Here is a 22,257-nt window from a genome sequence, read left to right on the forward strand (position 1 = left end):
AAAGCTAGAAAAAAGCTTAAAAATTATAACAGAAATAAATGTGCAATTAATTAAATTAAAACAAAACAAAATCAAACAAGATCTAACAAAACCCAACAGCAACACACAAAATCAACTTGATTAAAACAAAAAAATAGAATAAAGGAAAGAAATAAAATTTTTTACCGTTAAAAGCTAAAAATTTGTACGACGGTACTCGTGCAAAAGTGCTTGAAAAAATAACAGTGTTGAGTGTGAGTGTGTGTTTTAAATTTTTGTGTAAATTCTTGCGTTAAGCGTTGAATGTAATGTAATGAGATACGACGTCCAGGAGTTACTTCATCAGTCTGCTGAAGATCCATTCGCAAGGTTCGCAAATGGGATGGCATATCATCCATTTCTGCATTTGTCACGACCCACTGACTTCAGCGTTTCCTCGCTGTTGACGGCGGGAAACCAAACGACAACAGCAGCTGATCCCAGTGGTACCACGCTACCAGCAGCTTCTTCGCCCCCACAACAACATCCACAACATCAACATCACCAGCAACAACAGCAACACCAGCAGCATCTTCAGCAACTGAATCCCCTTTCAAGTGAACAATTGCGCTGTCTTGGCGGTCAATCTTCGCCGTTGGGCAGTCAACAAACGCCCCAGCTGTCGCCTGGAGAGGCTAGCAATAATAACAACAACAACGAATCCCGTTGTCCCAGTGGTGTGAAAGCCTTAAACTCCAACGACAACAGCACAAACAGCAGTAACGAATCCAATAGGCCTCTAAGTAATAGTAATAACAACAATAACAATTTGCCGTCGGCTCTTCTAAGTGCAGCGCATTCAGCGGCCGTACACGCTTTACCTCCAGCTCAACCACCTCCATCGCATCCACATCATTCTCCAGTACCTGGTCACCCGGCGTTGGGCGCCCACTTGCCTCAACAGCCATCCTATTTCCCGGCCGCTGCCTTGGCTGCTTTAGCCGGCAATCCAGCTGGTCCCCATCCGGGTTTGTATCCAGGTCATTTACGTTTTCCACCGCATCATCCGCATCCTCATCATCCGTTGGGTAATCCCTACACCACCGCCGAAGACGTTGTTCTAGCCTCAGCGGTCGCCCACCAACTACATCCTGCCATGCGTCCCCTACGTGCCCTACAGCCGGAAGATGATGGTGTAGTGGACGATCCCAAGGTAACGCTGGAGGGTAAAGAGCTGTGGGAAAAATTTCATAAACTTGGCACCGAAATGGTCATCACGAAAAGTGGAAGGTAAGTTTTCAAATACAAATTCTATGCTAAGTTAAGTGTGATTATTAACCGACGGTGTACAGTTTTACGTTGCTACTTTATCTAAAAAAAAAGAAAACGAAATTGTTGTTAGGGCACGTCCAAGGTGTGTTACATTTTGATAAATTCACTGCAGTGTTTTATTAGTTTTGAGAATAATTGGTGCGTCTTTAATTGTTATAGAGAAGTGTTGATATGTTTACTACATTTTTGGTTTAAATGGTGCGCCACCAATAAACAATTTTACCAGGAATTAATCAAAGTTTTTGTTTCGAGGTGTTTTAAATAAACAAATTATTTGTACTTATTGAAAAGAGTTCAAGGTAAAACTTTATATGAAGAAACAAATGTCTGCACCAAAGCTGAGTAATGTGTGACAGTGACAGTGTTTAATAAATAGAGCTTCCTGAAAGTCGTAATCCTTTTTCTGCTAATGTTATAAATTGCAATATTTTCGATATTGAGAAAAACCCTTCAATGTGAAACCCAGTCTACAAGATCATGTTAGGATGTGCTAAACGTTTAACAAAGGAGGGTACAGAATCTTCTAAAGAACTCAGAAATATCCGTGGATTTCCATGGATTCTTTGGAAAGACATTGTAATCTGTGGGTTGCGTTCCATAATAATGATAACTGTTAAGCCAAGCTAATCGTCCGCAAACCTAGTCTCCTTTTCCTTTTTTTAATATTTGTATCCTAATAGCAACAAAATGCACTGTATATATGGGACCATTCAGAGTTGGTATGATCAGTAATGATGGAACAACTGATGGATATGTTTTGCTATGAAGTTATTAGGTTTCGAAAAGTTATTTTAGTTCTATTTTTGGGATCTTGATTAAGGGCATCCATTGCAGAGTTTAGATGAAGTCTGCAGTATTCCGTTCATCGTCATTGGAAGCTACTATTGTATGAACATCAGATGGCTAAAGTGTTTGGACTAAAAAAAATCTTTGTCTTAATCTCACGTTTAGAAAAATTTATCAGTTAATATATTCTTAATGCCTAATTCCAAAGTCGCTTGATTTTCGAATCGAAACGATCGAATTCAGAGAGGTAGAGTTCTAGATAAAACAACCGAACAAAGAACAAATGGCCTGTTCCTCGTTATCGATCAAATTCTTTGGAAATAAATCTAATTTGGTAGCAAGAACTCTAGACAAAACAACGGAACAAATTCCTTAGTCACTTGATAGAACAAGATAACAAACTTCAGTTTCCTCGAATTCGATCGAATTGAGAGAGGAAAAACTCTAGACAAAACAACGGAACAAATGGCTTGTTCCTCGACATCGATCAAATTCTTTGGAAATAAATCTAATTTGGGAGCAAGAACTCTAGACAAAACAACGGAACAAAGAACAAATGGCCTGTTCCTTAATTCCTAAGTCGCTTGATAGAGCAAGGTAACAAACTTCAGATTCCTCGAATTCGTTCGAATTGAGAGAGGAAGAGTTCTAGATATAACAACCGAACAAATGGCCTGTTCCTCGACATCGATCAAATTCTTTGGAAATAGATCTAATTTGGGAGGAAGAACTCTAGACAAAACAACGGAACAAAGAACAAATGACCTATTCTAATTTGGGAGGAGGAACTCTATACAAAACAACGGAGCAAATAACAAATGGGATGCTCCTTAATTCCTAAGTCGCTTGATAGAGCAAGAGGACAAACTTCAGTTTCCTCGAAATCAATCGAATTGAGAGAGAAAGAACTCTAGACAAAACAATGGAACAAAGAACAAATGTCATCGATATCGATCGAATTCTTTGAAAAGAAATCTAATTTGGGTTTCATTAACTCCAATTCTAGGAGCACGAAGGCCCAAACAACAACTTTCGATATAGAACAATTCAATTTCAATCGACCTCGAGTGTACAATTTGCATTTGAGATGGAGGAATAGGTAATTTTCTCTAATGATCTTTATTTTGAGAAATTTGGAGTGTTACAAATTTAACTGATGCTTGGGGAGGTCATTGCAATCTACTCAAATTGATTTTTTTTTCGAATTCCACTATATGGGACATTATTATCCGAATGAAACCCTACAAGATTAAATGAACAGTCCCAGAAAGGGTTAAATGATCTGTTGGAAACATCTACTGTAGTGAATCCTCTGTAACTCCAGAACTTCAGGCTATAGCCATTCTAATACATAGACTGCTGGAAATAAATCTCCGCAGAACAAATATAAAGATGATATTAGAGTTTCTAGCTGTACATAAAGCTTAGGACAAACGAATCGTTTATCAGTACTGAAATGAAAATGGACTAAGGACATGAAAGCATTGCTAAAGTCCAGCCAGAATTAGAAAGACTTGGTACAGATGAGCTGTTCAAGGGTGTGTGATGATATGAAGCAAATTAAACGCCTGACGAACTAAAAATTTGAATTACAAAGTCTGAGAGCAATGGAGCTAAATCACAATATGGATTCACAAATAAAATACTGAAGAAGGAATCGAAAAATGGTGGAATATCCAGGAAAGTCTCTGACTAGAAACCCAAACGAATTAATTTCATAGGGTATAGAAGTAAAGATGCGCTCAAATTAGATAGATAATTCAAATATAAGTTCATATTATTTACTTGATGTAGACTTTGTTACAGTAACTTGACAAATCCACTGTCCTTCCTAGTATGGGAATATAAAGAGGACAGCTAAAATTAAAATGCCTCAATCCTGATAAATGACTATAGCGACTCATGACATATGAGAGCACAATAGATCTGCATGGTTAAGAAACAGGAGTTTGAGGAGACTCCAATCATTTATGACTTTAACTACATTTTCTTCAGTAGTTCCTGTTCACAATAGATAGGCGTGGTCAAGGGACAAGATATTGAGGAGACTTAAAGCGCTTATGTCTTAAAATACATTCGCATCGGTAGTTTTTATACAAAACCTTTAAATTTATTAAGTTAAACGTTCAGAAAACCTATTGCGCAATTCGAAAACATCTTCAAACAAGTTTTTTGTTTAATTTGGACGGACATTAAGTTGCGTTATTTAATTGAATTTAACTAGCAGTTTGTTCTATATTTGACCTTTCTTTGAAGTATAACATTCTACAAACATTTAAAATCGCTTTAAGTCAGTGATATTTAATCAGTTCAATTTGAAGCGTTTGTGAACTGATAACCGACTCAATAATTCTTAAAATAGGTTTCTAAAAAAAGATTTACTTATGGATTAATAAAGACAGGCTATTGGATTAATAAAGACAAGTAATGCATCGTGCGGTACTAGAGAAATCCATTATGGTAGATATATAGAAGTAGTAGTGTTTGTGGATATCTGAATTTCTCACATTGAAAGTGACAGGACATTTGGATACTACGGCTAAAGAACGGGATTGAGCTGTAATGTGTTGTGTGATCCAAAGGTTAACGAATGAGTTCTTTTTGAAGAACGATTAACGGGTGCTAATTGTCGTATTTAAGTGGAACATATTCCCTTGTGGTATCGAAATGAAACATAACCAATATGGAAACAATGTTTCCGTTGTTCAGTATGTTCCCGTTCTGTACACGTTCGAGAGCATTGCTCTTGATGGACAAACATATATTTATCTTTCAACGCCTTGAAATAGAGTAATTGTTAAAAATCGAATGTCTTTTAATAGAAAGTTATAGAAAACTAAACAGTTCTTCCAAAGTTAAAATGGCTTTTGGAGTGGTAACCAGGGTGTGCTACTAATGCTAACGTAGCTGTTCGTGATCCATAAATTTTATTGGATGGTTAAATTCCAAAATTTTGTAAAAACCAAAAGTTTAATGCAAAACACCAGGATTTGCTTCTTTAAAATCTTAAAAGGCAGTAAAAGTGAGTTTTTTGTTAAAAAAATTCGGGTGTGCTACTTGTTTGAAAAAGACTAAAATGTTTTAAACAAAAGAAATCAGAAACTAAACAGTTCTAGAATGTTAACTAGAACGGTTTTGAACGGTTAACTGAAGTTTAAAAGTTTAATGGAAAATATTGATGTTTTACTTGATGTTGATGAAAAAAAGTGTTATGTATTATACTGGATTGGGTTTTCAAAACCTGGAGGTGCTATTTGTTTAAACTGAGCTGTTGGTATAAAAAACACATTTGTTTTGTTCCTTAATCTTCTCTTGGTGTTTACAAATTCGAAGTTATTTTTATTTCTTAAAAAAATCGGGATGGATTGCCTTAAACTTTAGTACTTTTAAAAACAATACAAATTAAACAGTTTTATAGTATTTTTGAAAGAAATCTAAGGTGTGCTATTTATGTTTACAGAGCTGTTCGGGATCTAAAGCTTTTGCTTCGATGTTTAGACACTTGCAACACTTGGAGGCTGTAACAGGGTGAGATAATTGTTCAAACCGAGCTGTCGGTTCGAAAATAGATTTGTTTTGTTCTTCAAACTCTTGAAATAAGTAGAAACTAAAAAGTTTTTGAAAAATAGGGTGTGCTACTTGATTATACAGTTTTATACTGTATTGTGGGCAAAAATAATGAAAATTAAACTTATTTCAATATATTTTAAAGAGGTTTCTCACTGAAAATTTAAAATTCAATGAAAAAATCGGGTAGCTACTTGATTATATGAATTTTTGCTGTATTCTGTACAAAAATAATGAATATTAAATTATTTTCAGTAGATTTCAAGAATGTTTTGAGCGGAAACTAATGCTATGGGAATCAAATCTCTATTTGATGGCTGAAAATTACCCGAAAATGTAAGATTTAATGAAAAAATCGGGGGTGCTACTTAATTATATGGCTTTATGCTGTATTCTGTACAACAATAATGGAAATTCAACTATTTTCAGTAGGTTTTAAAGAGGTTTAGAGCGGAAACTAATGCTATGGGAATTAAATCTCTATTTGAAGGCTGAAAATTGTCTGAAAATGTAAGATTTAATGAAAAAATCTGGTGTGCTACTTGATTATATGGTTGTCTGGGAACCAAATTGACATTCGAAAGCTTAACATGGCCTGCAAATTTAAAATTCAATGAAAAAATCGGGTGTGCTACTTGATGTTATGGGTTTATACTGTATTTTGTACAAAATAAAAGGAATTAAACTATTTTCCCAAAATTTTAAGGGGGTTTTTAGCCAAAACTATGCTATGGGAATCAAATTGCTATTTTAGGGCTGAAAATAGCTTTGAAAATTTTAAATTCAATGAAAAAATTGGGTGTGCTACTTGGTTATATGATGTTATACTGCTGTCTATACAAAAATAATGGGGATTAAACTATTTGAAGGCTGAAAATTTTCTGAAAATGAAAAAATCGGGTGTGCTACTTGATTATATGGTATTTTACTGTATTTTATACAAAAATAATGGGAATTAGAATATTTTCACTAGATTTTAAGAAGATTTCGAGCGGAAACTATTTAAAAATAGTTGTCTGGAAACCAAATCGTTATTTCAAGGCTGAAAATTGCCTAAAAATGTAGGATTTAATAAAAAAAATCGGGTGTGCTACTTGATTATATGATTGTCTGACCAAATTGCTATGTGAACGCCTAATATGAACTAAAAATTTAAAATTCAATTAAAAAATAGGGTATGCTACTTAATTATTTGTTTTATACTGTATTCTGTACAAAAATAATGAGAATTAAACTATTTTCGATAGATTTTAAGAGGGATTTGAACGGAAAATATGCAAAGCTAGATGTCTGGGAACCTAATCGCTATTTGAAGGCTGAAAATTGCCTAAAAATTTTAGATTTAATGAAATAATAGGGTGTGCTACTTCATTATATGGGTTTATAGTGTATTCTGTACAAAGATTATGTGAATTAAACTATTTTTTTAGTAGATTTTAAGGGGTTTTATCGCGGAAACTATGCTATGGGAATCATATCTCTATTTGAAGTCCGAAAATTGCCTGAAAATTAAAGATTCAATGAAAAAATCGGGTGTGCTACTTCAAGTTTAAAGCATTTTGTATTAATTTTGTTATAGGATTGCTGTGAAATTTTGCATTTGTTATTTACACTTAATTTAGAACTCCACTAGTGTTTTACTTATTAAAATAACTTTAATTTGCCTAATTTATATTGATGCTTATCTTGGTACAGTTTTTGTCCCCAAAAAAAATATGATTTTAGAGGTAGGAAAAAGTATTTAGTTGATATATGTTGTTTTACTTTTGAAAAGTCTTATTAGTTAAACTAAAGTAGATCTTTTATCGTCTTTTTTGTTCTCTCTGCATTATATAACAAACCATATTTTTGCTAAAATAAAAACAAGCCAAAATAAAAAAAGAAAGAAATCATATTATACTTCTATATAAAATACATAATAAATAAATATATGAACCCATGAAGCCAGTGGTATAAAAACAGCCAACCGTCTTCATGGCGCCAGTGAAATATCAAAGATTTTTTTGATTGTCCAGTTCTTCGAGACAAAACAACTACCAAACATACCATCATCATCTTCTTCATCATATTATCATCATCGTCAACACACAGCAAAAAAAAAAAAAAAAAAAAAAACCGAAAAAAAATTAAAAGCAAAAAAAAAAATGAAACGATTTGGCAATAAAGTGAACTTTGTTGTAGTCAACTTTTCTTAACTGGCTGGTGTGTTGTACTCAATACGTCCAATACGTGTGCTGGCGTTTTAATAACTACTCATCATCACGAGCAACAGAGAAAGAGCACAAAATAAGGTATCACATCAAGCAAAAAAAACTAAATACGAAAAAATCCCCAACCATCCAATCCCACTTTTAAAGTGTCGCCTCTACAAAACTGTTTGCCTTCTGATGCGCGTTTATGATGCATTTATGAGATAACAACATGTAAGAACATTGTGTTTTCCTTTCTTCATTTCATAATTTGTTGCTGTTGTTGTTGTTGTTGTTGCTGTTATTGCTTTTGATTTTTCAGCGCATTCGACAAGAGTTGTCATAAAGTTAACGAAACAAAAAAACAAACAAAAAAGAAACGAATCCTAAATAAAAATTGAAACCCAGTCAATATGAGAACATGCAAAGAATTGCAAGCCAAAAAGCAGCAACAACATCAGCACCCCGACACAACAGCCACATTATCATGGAGAAGCTGCACAAAAAAGGGACTAAATGTAGAAGTAAGAAAGCAAAAGATGTCAAAACGAATGAAAGTGGTTCAATGAATTTGATAAACATTTCCTAGATGCTCGATGACACATCAAAGTTAGCGACTGCCTCTGCGCCAGACATTATTATTTGCCACAACTATAAAGCAAACTAAAAATCATACCAAGAGTGTATTGCTTGAGTTCCTCTAACTAGCACCCCTCCATGTTATCTTTAAAGATTCTAATAAAAAAAAAATCAAATCAAATGTTTGATTTTGGCTGGGCCAACTTTACAAATTTGTTTCAAATTTTTTTGCTCATACATAGTTTTACCTAGAGTTCTGGAAAATTTGTTTATTTCTTTGAAAGTTTGCTTCTTTTAGCTTAAATCTGTTAGATTATCTGTCATTTATTTTTTATGGTGATTTTTGTCTCGTGGCAAATTCACGCGCAGCTGAAGTGCGCTCCGTTTTAAAGTGAAATAAACCTTTTACACAACAAAAAAAGGTTTTTATTAACGTATTCAAAGCGCCACAATTTTACGTGTCGCTTAAGTTCTGAGAAACACTGACCCCAGTTGCCAATGACGGCCTAATTAGCTAAAGACAACAATACCTAAATAAATTAATAAAAGTGAAGCAATTGTCACTTAACCATCCTATAATGTTGACAAAAAAAATATTGTTTTACCCTAAATTCCCACTCAATTTCCTCTTGGCCAACCTTTACTACCTTTTTCGTTGCTAATTAGAAGTGTTTTAAAGTTAAACTTCCGCTTAGTAAAGTTACCAACTAAGTACGGTTTAAGCGCTCACATTTAAATGACCCTTGCTCAAGCGTCGGCTTCTTTCATTAGAAATGGCGACAAAATTAAAAATAAAATACATAAACAATTATGAAGAAGTTTACCGCCAGCGCCCTGCACTTGCGCACAGTTAAATTTTAATTGAAAAAAACGCAATTTATCTAATGCTTTCCATGTATTGGCTGGGAATGGTAGTAATTTCGTAACTTTAATCTGTAGAAAATGTTGCTCATATTGTGATCAACTTTTCTATGGAAAAAATTTGCTCACATTGTGACAACTTTTCTATGGAAAAAATTTGCTCACATTGTGACAACTTTTCTATGGAAAAAATTTGCTCACATTGTGACAACTTTTCTATGGAAAAAATTTGCTCACATTGTGACAACTTTTCTATGGAAAAAATTTGCTCACATTGTGACAACTTTTCTATGGAAAAAATTTGCTCACATTGTGACAACTTTTCTATGGAAAAAATTTGCTCACATTGTGACAACTTTTCTATGGAAAAAATTTGCTCACATTGTGACAACTTTTCTATGGAAAAAATTTGCTCACATTGTGACAACTTTTCTATGGAAAAAATTTGCTCACATTGTGACAACTTTTCTATGGAAAAAATTTGCTAACATTGTGACAACTTTTCTATGGAAAAAATTTGCTCACATTGTGACAACTTTTCTATGGAAAAAATTTGCTCACATTGTGACAACTTTTCTATGGAAAAAATTTGCTCACATTGTGACAACTTTTCTATGGAAAAAATTTGCTCACATTGTGACAACATTTCTATAGAAAAAGTTGCTCACATTGTGACAACATTTCTATAGAAAAAGTTGCTCACATTGTGACAACTTTTCTATAGAAAAAGTTGCTCACATTGTGACAACTTTTCTATAGAAAAAGTTGCTCACATTGTGACAACTTTTCTATAGAAAAAGTTGCTCACATTGTGACAACTTTTCTATAGAAAAAGTTGCTCACATTGTGACAACTTTTCTATAGAAAAAGTTGCTCACATTGTGACAACTTTTCTATAGAAAAAGTTGCTCACATTGTGACAACTTTTCTATAGAAAAAGTTGCTCACATTGTGACAACTTTTCTATAGAAAAAGTTGCTCACATTGTGACAACTTTTCTATAGAAAAAGTTGCTCACATTGTGACAACTTTTCTATAGAAAAAGTTGCTCACATTGTGACAACTTTTCTGACATTGTGACATCTTTTCTATAGAAAAAGTAGCTGACATTGTGACATCTTTTCTATAGAAAAAGTAGCTGACATTGTGACAACTTTTCTATAGAAAAAGTTGTTCAGTTGCTGACAACTTTTCTATAGAAAGATTTGCTCAGTTGCTGAGAACTTTTCTATAGAAAAATTTGCTCAGTTGCTGAGAACTTTTCTATAGAAAAGGTTGTTCATTTTCTGACATCTTTTCTATAGAAAATAATGATAAGTTCCTCAGATCTTGCCTTTTAATAGAGCAAAGTAAATTATTTTTACTCCCGGAACTAAATTGATTTTTTTTGCAGCCGTCACTTATCTTTAAAGCGTAAAAACACTTTGTTGTCAAACCAATAATCAGTATTTAATAATAAATAATTCCTAGTATTAGTGGAAAAATTATTTAGTTGTAAGACTAATAACGTTGGCATAAATTATTATTTGTTGTTTAACATTAAACAGAGAGGGTGGAGTCAGCGTAAGAGGTGCGAGTCAAAATTCAGCATTGTGAGACTTGGTGGCGCGCATTTTCGCATACCAACTAGGTGCGCCGGCGGGTGTTTACTTTGATTTTCAGGTTTCGTATACATATTGTTGTATATAGCATGAGTATTTTACAATGAGAATGGCTGGCTATATTTGCTAAAAGTGGCCATTTTTATGGCATCTTCAATTGTGTGTATTATTATTATTATTGATGGTCAAAACAATTACGCGTTAATGATTAACATAAATAGTTATTAAATTGTAGGTAAATATGTATGTATAGATGAGTGTGTATAGGTATTTGTTTAAATTTATTTTCTTTGGTTTTCAGTAGGAATAAACAGCAAGCAGCAGTTTATTTTTAACGCCACAACTATAAAACATTGTGTGTGAAACGTGCTCAAGACTTAAATTAATGTTGCGTTGTTGCGTTACTACTGTCTTCTAGGTAGTAAGCAGCTTATGACACTTATTATTAAGTGCTGTGTGTCAGAACTGAAACTTCAGCTACACATGAATTGTTACCAAAAAACCATGAAATTTATGAAAAATATTTCTGTATGCTGCTTTGCTTTAATAAAAAAAATCCAAAAAAGTAAATAAAAATTAGAATTTCGTTATAAAACCAAAAAAAAAAATAAATATTCTATAAAACTTTGAAAATTAAGTCAAAATTTATTGATACCAATGGACACAAAGGCAACAACAGCTACTGCTAGCAACACCAACCACCACCATCATCATCATCATTATTATCAGGCTGAGTAAATTTTTAGTAAAATTTCTGTACATTTCATAAACAATCATGTTTTTATGGCGATGGTCGTAGAGTTCGTGATTTGTTTTTATGATGAATTTGTGGCTGGACTGGACTGGCTGTTGGATTGTTGCTCCAAGTGTAACTTGGCGAGTACATATATAAGTGAATGAGTGAATGGAATGAGTGTATTCACTTGTGTGTTAGTGTTACTTACTTACCTGAGCATAATTCACAAAGTTGTTGGTTCATATTCTTAAGATCATCATCATGATCATCATGTTAATAATAATGAAGGTGTTGGTGTTATATTTATGTTCTTCAATTATGTATTCAACATTCGATATTGAAATTTCTTGGAAATAAATGCATTTTTGTTTTTAGTTGGAAATTAAACTAAATATTAATAAAAAACAAATGTAATATAAACAATAAAAAATACAAAAATAAACCTGGTATTATTCCAACAACAACAAAAAATATTCCAAAATAAAACAAATATTTAACACTTTCCTTATCATTATTAAACATAACAATAAAACCAACCAGCAACTTTTAATAATAATTTACACACATCCATATGTATAAACTGTGAGTGGTTCTTTATTGTTTAATATTGTTTTTTTTTTTTGTAAAGAAAAATAACGTACAATGATTTTTGAAATTATCGCATTTTGAAAATTAAATGAAATTTTTTCAAAACGTGCAACACTACACTCTACAAAAATTATTGTCTGTTTTCAGTTTTCTGTGCAGTAAATGAGCTTTAATACCTTTTTTATTGCACGCATACAAAACTAAGAACAAAAGCAAAAAAATAAATAAAAAAAATATTGTATAGAAAAAAAGAGGAAAATGTGCATTAAGTGTGCGTGTTGAAAATTGCATCGCATTTGGCACTTTTGTGAGTGTAAACTGCATAATGATGTACACATATGAACACAAACACTTAAACACACTCACACGCACACATATATACGTATTTACACACATACATATTTACACTTTGTTTTTTAATAATACTCATAGTGAACAATTATTCAATTGAGGTTAGCTGCTGACCTGTACTTGAGCTTTTCAATGCATCACCACAAAAGCAGCTGACAAACTTATGACTTTTCCTGTTAAAAGTCATTTTATGGACACTACTGGATTTGCGTTACATTTGTTCAAATGTCAGCAATAAAAAACAGTCCACTGTCAATCATCTATAGAAAAAGTGGCTCACATTGTGACAAGTTTTCTATAGAAAAAGTGGCTTAGATTCTATAAATTTTTTTATAGAAAAAGTGGCTCAGTTTCTGACAATTTTTCTATAGAAAAAGTGGATTAGATTTTAAAAAATTTTCTTTAAAAAAAGTTGCTTAGTTGCTGACAACTTTTATATAGAAAATTGTGCTCAGTTGCTGACAACTTTTCTATAGGACATGTTGTTCAGTTGCTGACAACTTTTCTATAGAAAAAGTTTTTCAGTTGCTGACAACTTTTCTATAGAAAAAGTTGTTCAGTTGCTGACAGCTTTTCTATAGAAAAAGTTGTTCAGTTGCTGACAGCTTTTCTATAGAAAAAGTTGTTCAGTTGCTGACAGCTTTTCTATAGAAAAAGTTGTTCAGTTGCTGACAGCTTTTCTATAGAAAAAGTTGTTCAGTTGCTGACAGCTTTTCTATAGAAAAAGTTGTTCAGTTGCTGACAGCTTTTCTATAGAAAAAGTTGTTCAGTTGCTGACAGCTTTTCTATAGAAAAAGTTGTTCAGTTGCTGACAGCTTTTCTATAGAAAAAGTTGTTCAGTTGCTGACAGCTTTTCTATAGAAAAAGTTGTTCAGTTGCTGACAACTTTTCTATAGAAAAAGTTGTTCAGTTGCTGACAACTTTTCTATAGAAAAAGTTGTTCAGTTGCTGACAACTTTTCTATAGAAAAAGTTGTTCAGTTGCTGACAACTTTTCTATAGAAAAAGTTGTTCAGTTGCTGACAACTTTTCTATAGAAAAAGTTGTTCAGTTGCTGACAACTTTTCTATAGAAAAAGTTGTTCAGTTGCTGACAACTTTTCTATAGAAAAAGTTGTTCAGTTGCTGACAACTTTTCTATAGAAAAAGTTGTTCAGTTGCTGACAACTTTTCTATAGAAAAAGTTGTTCAGTTGCTGACAACTTTTCTATAGAAAAAGTTGTTCAGTTGCTGACAACTTTTCTATAGAAAAAGTTGTTCAGTTGCTGACAACTTTTCTATAGAAAAAGTTGTTCAGTTGCTGACAACTTTTCTATAGAAAAAGTTGTTCAGCTGCTGACAACTTTTCTATAGAAAAAGTTGTTCAGTTGCTGACAACTTTTCTATAGAAAAAGTTGTTCAGTTGCTGACAACTTTTCTATAGAAAAAGTTGTTCAGTTGCTGACAACTTTTCTATAGAAAAAGTTGTTCAGTTGCTGACAACTTTTCTATAGAAAAAGTTGTTCAGTTGCTGACAACTTTTCTATAGAAAAAGTTGTTCAGTTGCTGACAACTTTTCTATAGAAAAAGTTGTTCAGTTGCTGACAACTTTTCTATAGAAAAAGTTGTTCAGTTGCTGACAAGATTTTTTGTAGTATCCATTTTCAAGGAACTGATAATTAAGCTTTTGAGATCTTTAAGAAAGCTTTAAAGCTTTTCAATCTATAATCGCTCTTAATTTACTCCTAACTAAAGTTCGTAAGAGATTTTTTACATTTTTTGTAGTCTCCTGTGAATTAAGCTTTTGAGATTTTTAATGGTTTTTATTATAACTCTCCTTTGACTTAAGTGCTGCTAAAGCAAGCTTTTTCTAATTACTTTTCTAAGTGTACTTATAATTATTGCTGTTAAGTACATAAATAATGTATGTTTTTAGAATATTTTGCTACTACATTTAACAAAAAAAAAAAAACATTTTTATACAATAATATAAATGACAATTGCAGCAGAATTGTGGTTAATTTGTTCATTCAATTTGCTGTTTGACAGCTAAAGAAAAACTTGAAGGTGAGAATTTCTGTTGTTGTTGCTGTGTTTTTTGTAAATTTAATCCTTTTGTTTTAAAGGTTCTACTAGTAGAAAAATATGTATAAATGTAAGTTAACATGAGGCAAGACCATTTGGGGAGACAAATAATTATAAAAACACAAATTCAAGTGAATGTGTTAAAGTAGAGAGTGTTATGAAGTGAGTGTGTGTTGTGAAAAAATCTTAAGTGACTCAAGACTGTTGGGTTTCATCACGTTTTTGTGCCTTTTTTTGTGTTCAGAGTTGACTTGTAAAGTGGCATACTTCTGTTAGTACTTGTACACACATCTTTTACTTGATTCTTTTACTTGCAGCAAGTAGTAGTAGTATGTAGTAGGTACTGTGCTATTATTATTGTTGTTGTTCTTATTATTATTATCATTATATTCTGGTGCTAATCGTCACTCATTCATTTACACCTTCAATGTGGTGCTCTTTATTGTGTTGTGTTGTGTTTGCCTTTGCAATATTCTTATTAAACACGTAATATTACGGTTAAACTGCTGGGAGTTGGAGTTTGAGTTGCAGTTAAAGCCAGTAGCAAAGAATAGAAAACATGTTTGTTTGGTGGCTCACTTAGACACCTCGTTGCCTCGTATGCTGCTGCTGTAGCATATAGTAGATGTTGTAAAATAAACTCTTGCCACACATGCCTCCTAGTACCTTTTCTACATACACAAGTGTTGTGTTGTCAGTTGCAGTGAGTAGTGTGTGTGTGTGTGTGGGTTTTCGTTAAAACAATGGCAAAATTTCTGAAAATGGTGTGAATGTGTGATAATTTCACTCAACTTCTATGACATGCATGCCTGCATTCATTCATTCTTTTACAGTTTAGCCCAACATTCAGGCCTTCATTCATTTATTCATTCATATAAAACTTTTTGGTTTTTTGTTTTTTTTTCTATATTTTTTGGTGTTTTTTTCGCAGTTTATTTTGCATTGTATGTGTGTTGCAACATGCTGCAGTTACGTTGTTGTTACGTTATGTTATAATCATTGAAAGCAGCGCTGTTGAGCTGCCGAGTTAGTGGCAGTTGTTGTGGCTTTTGTTTTGTTTAACCACTTTAGAAATTTTTGTGAGTTTCAATGAGTCTTGGGCTTTTGTTTGGCGTTTTCTCGTACAATTAACTTGAAAGAAAAACTTTTAACAAAGTGCGAATTATTATTGTTGTTTTTGCAAATTTCTCTCTCTTTCCTCTTTGCCTATTCTGCTGTTATTGAAATTGAAAACCACCAAAGCTTTTTTTCGCTTTATTTCTAAAACATTGACTTTGTGAAACAATGTTTGGGGTGCGAGAGAGCCAAAAGAGAGCTCAAAAGAGTTTGAGAGTTGCAGGGCTTTCCCAACCTAATTCGAGTGAGTAATTATTAAATATTACTCAAAAATTAAACTCCAACTGACAATTGTAATGAAATTAAAGGTCCTTTAAACACTCTTTTAAAAACTACTCTCTTAACTTTTCTTCTACATCCTTTAAAGATCCTAAATCTTTTAATTTCAATTTCTGCTAACTCAAACACAAATTTTGCTTAAGGCTGTCACTGCTTATAACAACTCGATTAGCTGCCTCAAACATGTATAAAACTTTATTAAATATTTGTTGATGTTGTTGTTTGCATTATTAATGAGATGATGATAATGATGATCGTGCTCATCATGATGATGATGATCGTTTTGGCTGATGAATTGTTGGCTGTTTAGTAGCAGCAGCAGCAAAAGGAAATAAAAGGTCTCGTCGTGCAACTTAACTGCTACTTATTGCCTGCTCCAAAGCTTCAAAACTCCTGAGCTGCTGCTGCTGATATTGTGTATTTTACTAATTATGTATTGGTTTAAGTAACATTCAGAACCAGCTAAGCATACGGGCATTTGTTTTACGTGCCAACTACGCCTACTTTGTCTTCTCTTAACAGCCTGTGGCATATGTTGCTTGTCTGTCCGTCCGTCTGTCTTTAACCTTGCTCAGACTCACTACCTTGGCACAAAGGCATGCAGAGTCTTTCTTGGGTTTTGTGGTGGCATAAAAAAAACTAAATCATCAGCCAAAGGCTCATAATTTTGAACTTGCTTGTTGTTGAACAATTTTTATTCCCTCAAATCCACAAAAGAGACAACTCTTTTCATGCTCTCCAACAAAGACTTTGCCAGTTTGCGTGCTGTCTAGAAACTGGTTTCTTTCTTTTGAGGCAGATAAAAAAGACCTTTTCTGTTTTGGATTTTATTTTATTGTTTTATTTGTTGGTTATGCTCTTAAATACTCTTAAATACGCATATCACATATTGTTCATCAAAAATAAAAAAAAAATACACTAAAAAATTAGCTAATCAAGTTAAGTTTGCAAAAAGCTAAAACCTCTTTGTTAACAGCTTCTTTCAAAAGAAATTCAAATTCAAATGTTTTGCTTTGTTTCAAGACAATAGCTTTTGGAACTTTATACTGCTTACCTTTTTTCTCTTTGATCGTTTTAAACAAAACGTTTTTGTTATTAGCTTTACTAAGATCTTCAGAAGTCTTCGTTTCTTTGTAATTTAAAAACACAGATCAATTTTCGTTTACTCCATTTAGCTGCTTCCTGTCACACGAAAAACTATTTTTGTTTTGTCAACATAGATATACCGCCTCAGCAGCTAATAATTTTATTAAACATAAAACCAAACTATAAATACTATAATAAAAACGTAGCTACAAATATAATTTATACATAGTTTTTTAACAAATAAAACAGATGGCTTATTTGATGGACCAAGTCTACTACCCTGTATATCAGCAACATTCATAACCACAACACTGTCTATAATTTCCAATATATTCTCATATTTATATCTACAGAAGACATTCAAACATACCTTATGTATGCGCACATGCATGTTTTATGACGTTCGAAGTTAATTCATGAACTACCTTGAGTGCAACTGACGTTCTTACACGCAAACACGTTCGTTCGTTCATATGTTTGTACAATTTACAATGCAGTACTTACTCGCCAAGACAATTGCACTATCCTTATGCTGGATTACAAAGTATAATGAGTTTGTGCTAATGTTTTGTGGCAATGAGGGACATGCTAATACAGGTTAGTAGAGTCTCGGCATAAAAATTTAGGACTTTTGAAGTAAAAAATGTTGTATAGGTCATATCGGCTCACTCCCGATATTGCTAAACAAAACTTCTTGATGATCTTTTGGTTTTGGAAAAGAAGGTATAGAAATTTTACTCCTGAGAATCAAAACCCTTTGTGGAAGTAATCAGAATTTCAATTCAGAATCCTTTCTTCTTCTTTGAACATCAATTTTCCCCATTTCCGTTACAATATGATCTTCGTTCCGGAACAACTTGACTACCGAAAATCACAACATCACTTACCAAAACATAGGAAAGTCTCGATGATGCTCCTTAAATATGGCTTCCTTTTAATGTTTCATTTGCTCAAGCCTAATCTTGTGCTAAATATCTCAACGACCTAAGTGTTCTGGGTATTTGTGCAAGTTCTCGGCAGAAATGCCTTGGTTTATTTTGCAAAAGGTTTTATTAGCAATAGACGAGTTTATTTTCCGAAGTTCCCATTACCATAGGATCTTTGTTCCAGAACGAATTGAATCTCCAAAATCATAGGTAACCCCATCTCGCTATTTTAATGAGCTCCTTAATTATTTCTTCCTTTATGTGTTTTATTTGATCATGCCTGATGTTGTGCTAAATTTCTCAATGCTCTAAGGTTTTATAAGGAATAGACGAACTTATTTTCCTCCGTTTCCATTACAATAGGATCTTTGTTCCAGAACGTCTTGAATCTCCAAAATCATATGTATCCCTATCTCGATATTGTAATGTGCTCCTTAATTATTTCTTCCTTTTTGTGAAAATGAGTCATTTTCTTAATGTTCTAGGAGTTACTTAAGTTCCATTGAGTCTACTTTTGAATTTTTGTCCAAGTTTTTAAATGGGATGCTTGGTTTCTTTTTAAAGCTCATTTTTAGCATAGAAGTTGACTTCTTTCAAATTCTATCCCTGACAATAAGCCCAAGATAAGGAATGACTTCAAAGAAAAGAACTAGCTTCAGTCTCCTTCCTTCTCCATGACAATTAGATCATCGTTGGAAAGCAACTCGAGCCTAGCTCTCCAAAAATGATCAACTCTGTTGCATCACTGCAATTTACCGGAATAACTTTCTATAATAGAAGAACAAGTTAAAAACAAGTTTTTACTCTTCCTAATCCTATTATTACATTGTCTAAGTTCTCATCCGTTTGGAACAACTCTAGAACGTTCCGGAAGCGTAACATTTAACAGCTGATTCAGATATTTTTCTCAGCTGGAGAGTGAAATGGACTGAATTCTGTCATCTTCTATACCTAACAATTAATCAAAGATTAGCAATGACTTCAAAGAAAAGAACTTGCTTCAATCTACTTCTTCGTTCTCCATGACAATTGGATAATCATTGCAAAACAACTTGACTTTCGCTCTCCTAAGATGATCAACTCAGCAGCATTTTACTGCAATTTATCGGAAAAACTTTCTAAAGTAGAAAAACTGCTAACAAAATAACTTTTTACTCTTCCTAATCCTTCCGGTACGTTCTGGAGTGGGTGGAACAACTCCAGAACATTCCGGAAGCGTAAAAATTTATCAGTTGATTCAGATATTTTTCTCAGCTTGAGAGTGAAATGGAATTTTATAAACTTCACTCCGAAGAATTGTTTGCTTTTCTCCTGAAGCTCATTTTTAGCAAAAAGACTGATTTCTTTCATCTTATATCCCTGACAATTAGCCAAAGATTAGGAATGACTTCAAAAAAAAAGAACTAGTTTCAATCTGCTTCTTCCTTCTCCATGACAATTAGATCGTCGTTGCAAAACAACTCAAGTCTCGCTCTCCAAGATGATCAACTCAGCAGTAGCACTTCAATTTACTGGAAAAAGTGGTAACAAAACTAGTTTTTAATCTTCCTAATCCTATTATTACATTGTCTAATTGCTCATCTGGGTGAAACAACTCCAGAACGTTCCGGAAGCGTAACTATTTATCAGCTGATTCAGATATTTTTCTCAGCAGGAGAGTGTAGAAGAATTCCATGGTTTTTGAATATTCGCATGACTTCAGTCGGAAGCAAACATAGTTTCACTCGATCAGAGAGTGTCAACCCAGCAAGAAAACGCCACTTTGTTTGCTATTACATCGTATAATTTCTGATCTGGGTGGAACAACTCCAATACATTCGGGAAGTCTAAGTATTCATCAGCTGATGTTGCTTCAACTTCAGATATTTTCTTTGGCGTTTCAGACTTATTTTTCAGAAACTTTTGATATTTTCGAGGCCAGTTTTTTACAGATATCCAGTATTTCTCTTAGGACATTAAATTTGGAAAACTTTTTTTAGTTTTTCAACCTGCCAGCCACTTGTTAGACTGTAGCGTGCAAGACATTAGATACCATTGTTGCCTTACTCAAGTTGCACTGCGTGCTGTAATGCTCATACATATAGTCATGGTTTATCTCGTTTATTCATACATAATTTTTTTGAGTTTATTTTAAGGCAATAACCAATATTTTTGGTTGTTTTATATTTTTTTAGTTTTTTGGCTTTTGTGACAGCATGAGGCAGATTTATCGGCAGGTTTGCTACAAGATTATGTCGAGACTTGGTGAGAGAACACGCCGTTAAAGGCGTTCGCATAAACATTTATGTGTGTGGGCTATTTAAGCTGCGTAGAGTTAATGTGTGCTTAAAAACATTATTAAATTCCACTTACTGTCTGTCGCAAAAACGTATTGGACGATGACGACCAATATGTTAGCAGCAAATCTACAAATTCAAAGCAAACGACACTTGAATTGGGCACTACTAAATCGCCAAATGGAAATGGAATTGTACTGAACTGAAAACGAGATTTGTCGAGAGGATACCATCATGTGGTTTTGTTTGTTTTTCAGGATTTATGATACAACATATTAAGATGGCAGATATCGCAGAGCAGACTTATGAATATTTTGCATATATATTTGGCTAAGAAATGTCACACTCTTGTTTTGGGTTTTAAGTTTTTTTTTTTGGTTTTTTCGTTGTGGACAATTGGGAGTGTAAATACTTAGTTCAATACTTATGTAATGGCCATAAAACATAAAATATTAAAGCAATTCAAAGAACTTGTTTCCCTGCTTACCCCTAACGTTTTGAGTTGGACACACTTGGCAAATATTTGTAAAGATAATGTTGAAAACTTCTATCTACTTGTACACATATATGTATAACCAAACATACAACCCCAAACTGGTGCTGGTGTGAGTTGTTATACAGACAAAGGCTAACTCTGGAATTAGATGTTGACTTGAAAGTAGACATGCGCATTCTTGTCCAAAACACTCACAGAATCCCTAATGTTGGCTGTTATATACCAGTGAACAACAACAACAACAAAAAAACTATATACATTTTTTAGGTATATAGTCTATATGTACATAATCTATTTGGTTACATACTCTAAAACACATTCGCTGCTGGAAAAAAATAAAAGGAATACAGGATATGGATACATACTCAGTTACTCTAATACTTGTTTTAATGAAACAAAAAAAAAAATGGGAAAAAAAACATGAATACTTGTAACAATTTCCTACAACTATCATTTGCTGAGACCTTAACACTCTGTTGTTAATTAGATTTGAATTAAATTAAACAACTTCCTTTAGTTTAACATTTAGCATTTCAATCATAAACTTTTAATATGTAAGAGTTTGACAAATTGTTAGGAATTTTCTTTGTTGGAAGAAGCAGTAAGAAGGATAGAGGAGTTTTCAAGTAGATAATAATAATGTTGATTGTTGTTTGGTTTATTAAATGTTCCAAAAAGTTTTTGAGATGCTGATAGAAAATTAGCAGTAGTTTAACTTTAATGAATTGCAAATGCCTGCTTCCTAGTCAAAACTTCTCTATATTTCATTTAGAAAACTATCAATTATTGTTTTTCCTTCTGAGATTTCCAAAATTCACTTAATCGAACTTTCTAATTCTATGTTTTTTAATTGATGTTGTCAATTATGCTCTTCCTTAATGTATTCCACTTGTCTTGCAACTTTTAAATCTTGTTAAAGCCACTTTGGTGTTTTTAAACTTTGAGTTCTCAACTCTAATTCCCTAATTTGTGTTATTACATCGGTCTTGCTTCATGTATTCACCATGTCTGAGCTTGAGGTTTTCATGAATGATGTAAATCAGCTCTAAATCTTGTCGATCTCCTTTTGGTGAACATTTAATTCTCCAATTTAACTTATTAAATCTGTCTTCCTTAATGTATTCCACTTGTCTGTGCTTGAGGATTTTGTTCGATTTAGCTTCAAATCTTGCTGTACTCCTTTTGTGGAACTGATGCTTGTAATTCTCCAATTTAAATTATTAAATCGCTCTTCCTTAATGGATTTGCCTTGTCTGAACTGAAAGTTTTCATTTGACTCTGAATGCTGGAAGTCTGATTTAAATCTTGTTGAGCACATCAAATAAAGTTTTCCAATACCCAAAAAATCATTCTTCCTTGATGTATTTCCCTTGTCTCGGTTCTGCTCCAAATCAAGTTGAGCTTCTTTTGCGAATTTCTAATTTTTCAATTCAAGTTTTTAGATCACTCTTCTTTCTTGTATTCTTCT

General features: G+C 33.0%; 1 protein-coding gene across 3 annotated transcripts in view; it reads left to right on the forward strand.

Annotated features, from left to right (window-relative positions):
- Positions 1–222: 222 nt before the first annotated feature.
- bi (bifid) overlaps positions 223–22,257 on the forward strand; it is a 103,187-nt gene continuing 81,152 nt past the window's right edge. For all 3 annotated transcript variants that reach the window (XM_065507757.1, XM_065507758.1, XM_065507755.1), the window contains exon 1: positions 223–1,248. In XM_065507757.1, the coding sequence (XP_065363829.1) occupies positions 293–1,248 (956 nt within the window). In that variant the 5' untranslated portion in view covers positions 223–292. The remainder of the gene's footprint in view (positions 1,249–22,257) is intronic.

Source organism: Calliphora vicina, chromosome 4 (genome assembly GCF_958450345.1).
Source record: "Calliphora vicina chromosome 4, idCalVici1.1, whole genome shotgun sequence".
Taxonomy (NCBI): domain Eukaryota; kingdom Metazoa; phylum Arthropoda; class Insecta; order Diptera; family Calliphoridae; genus Calliphora; species Calliphora vicina.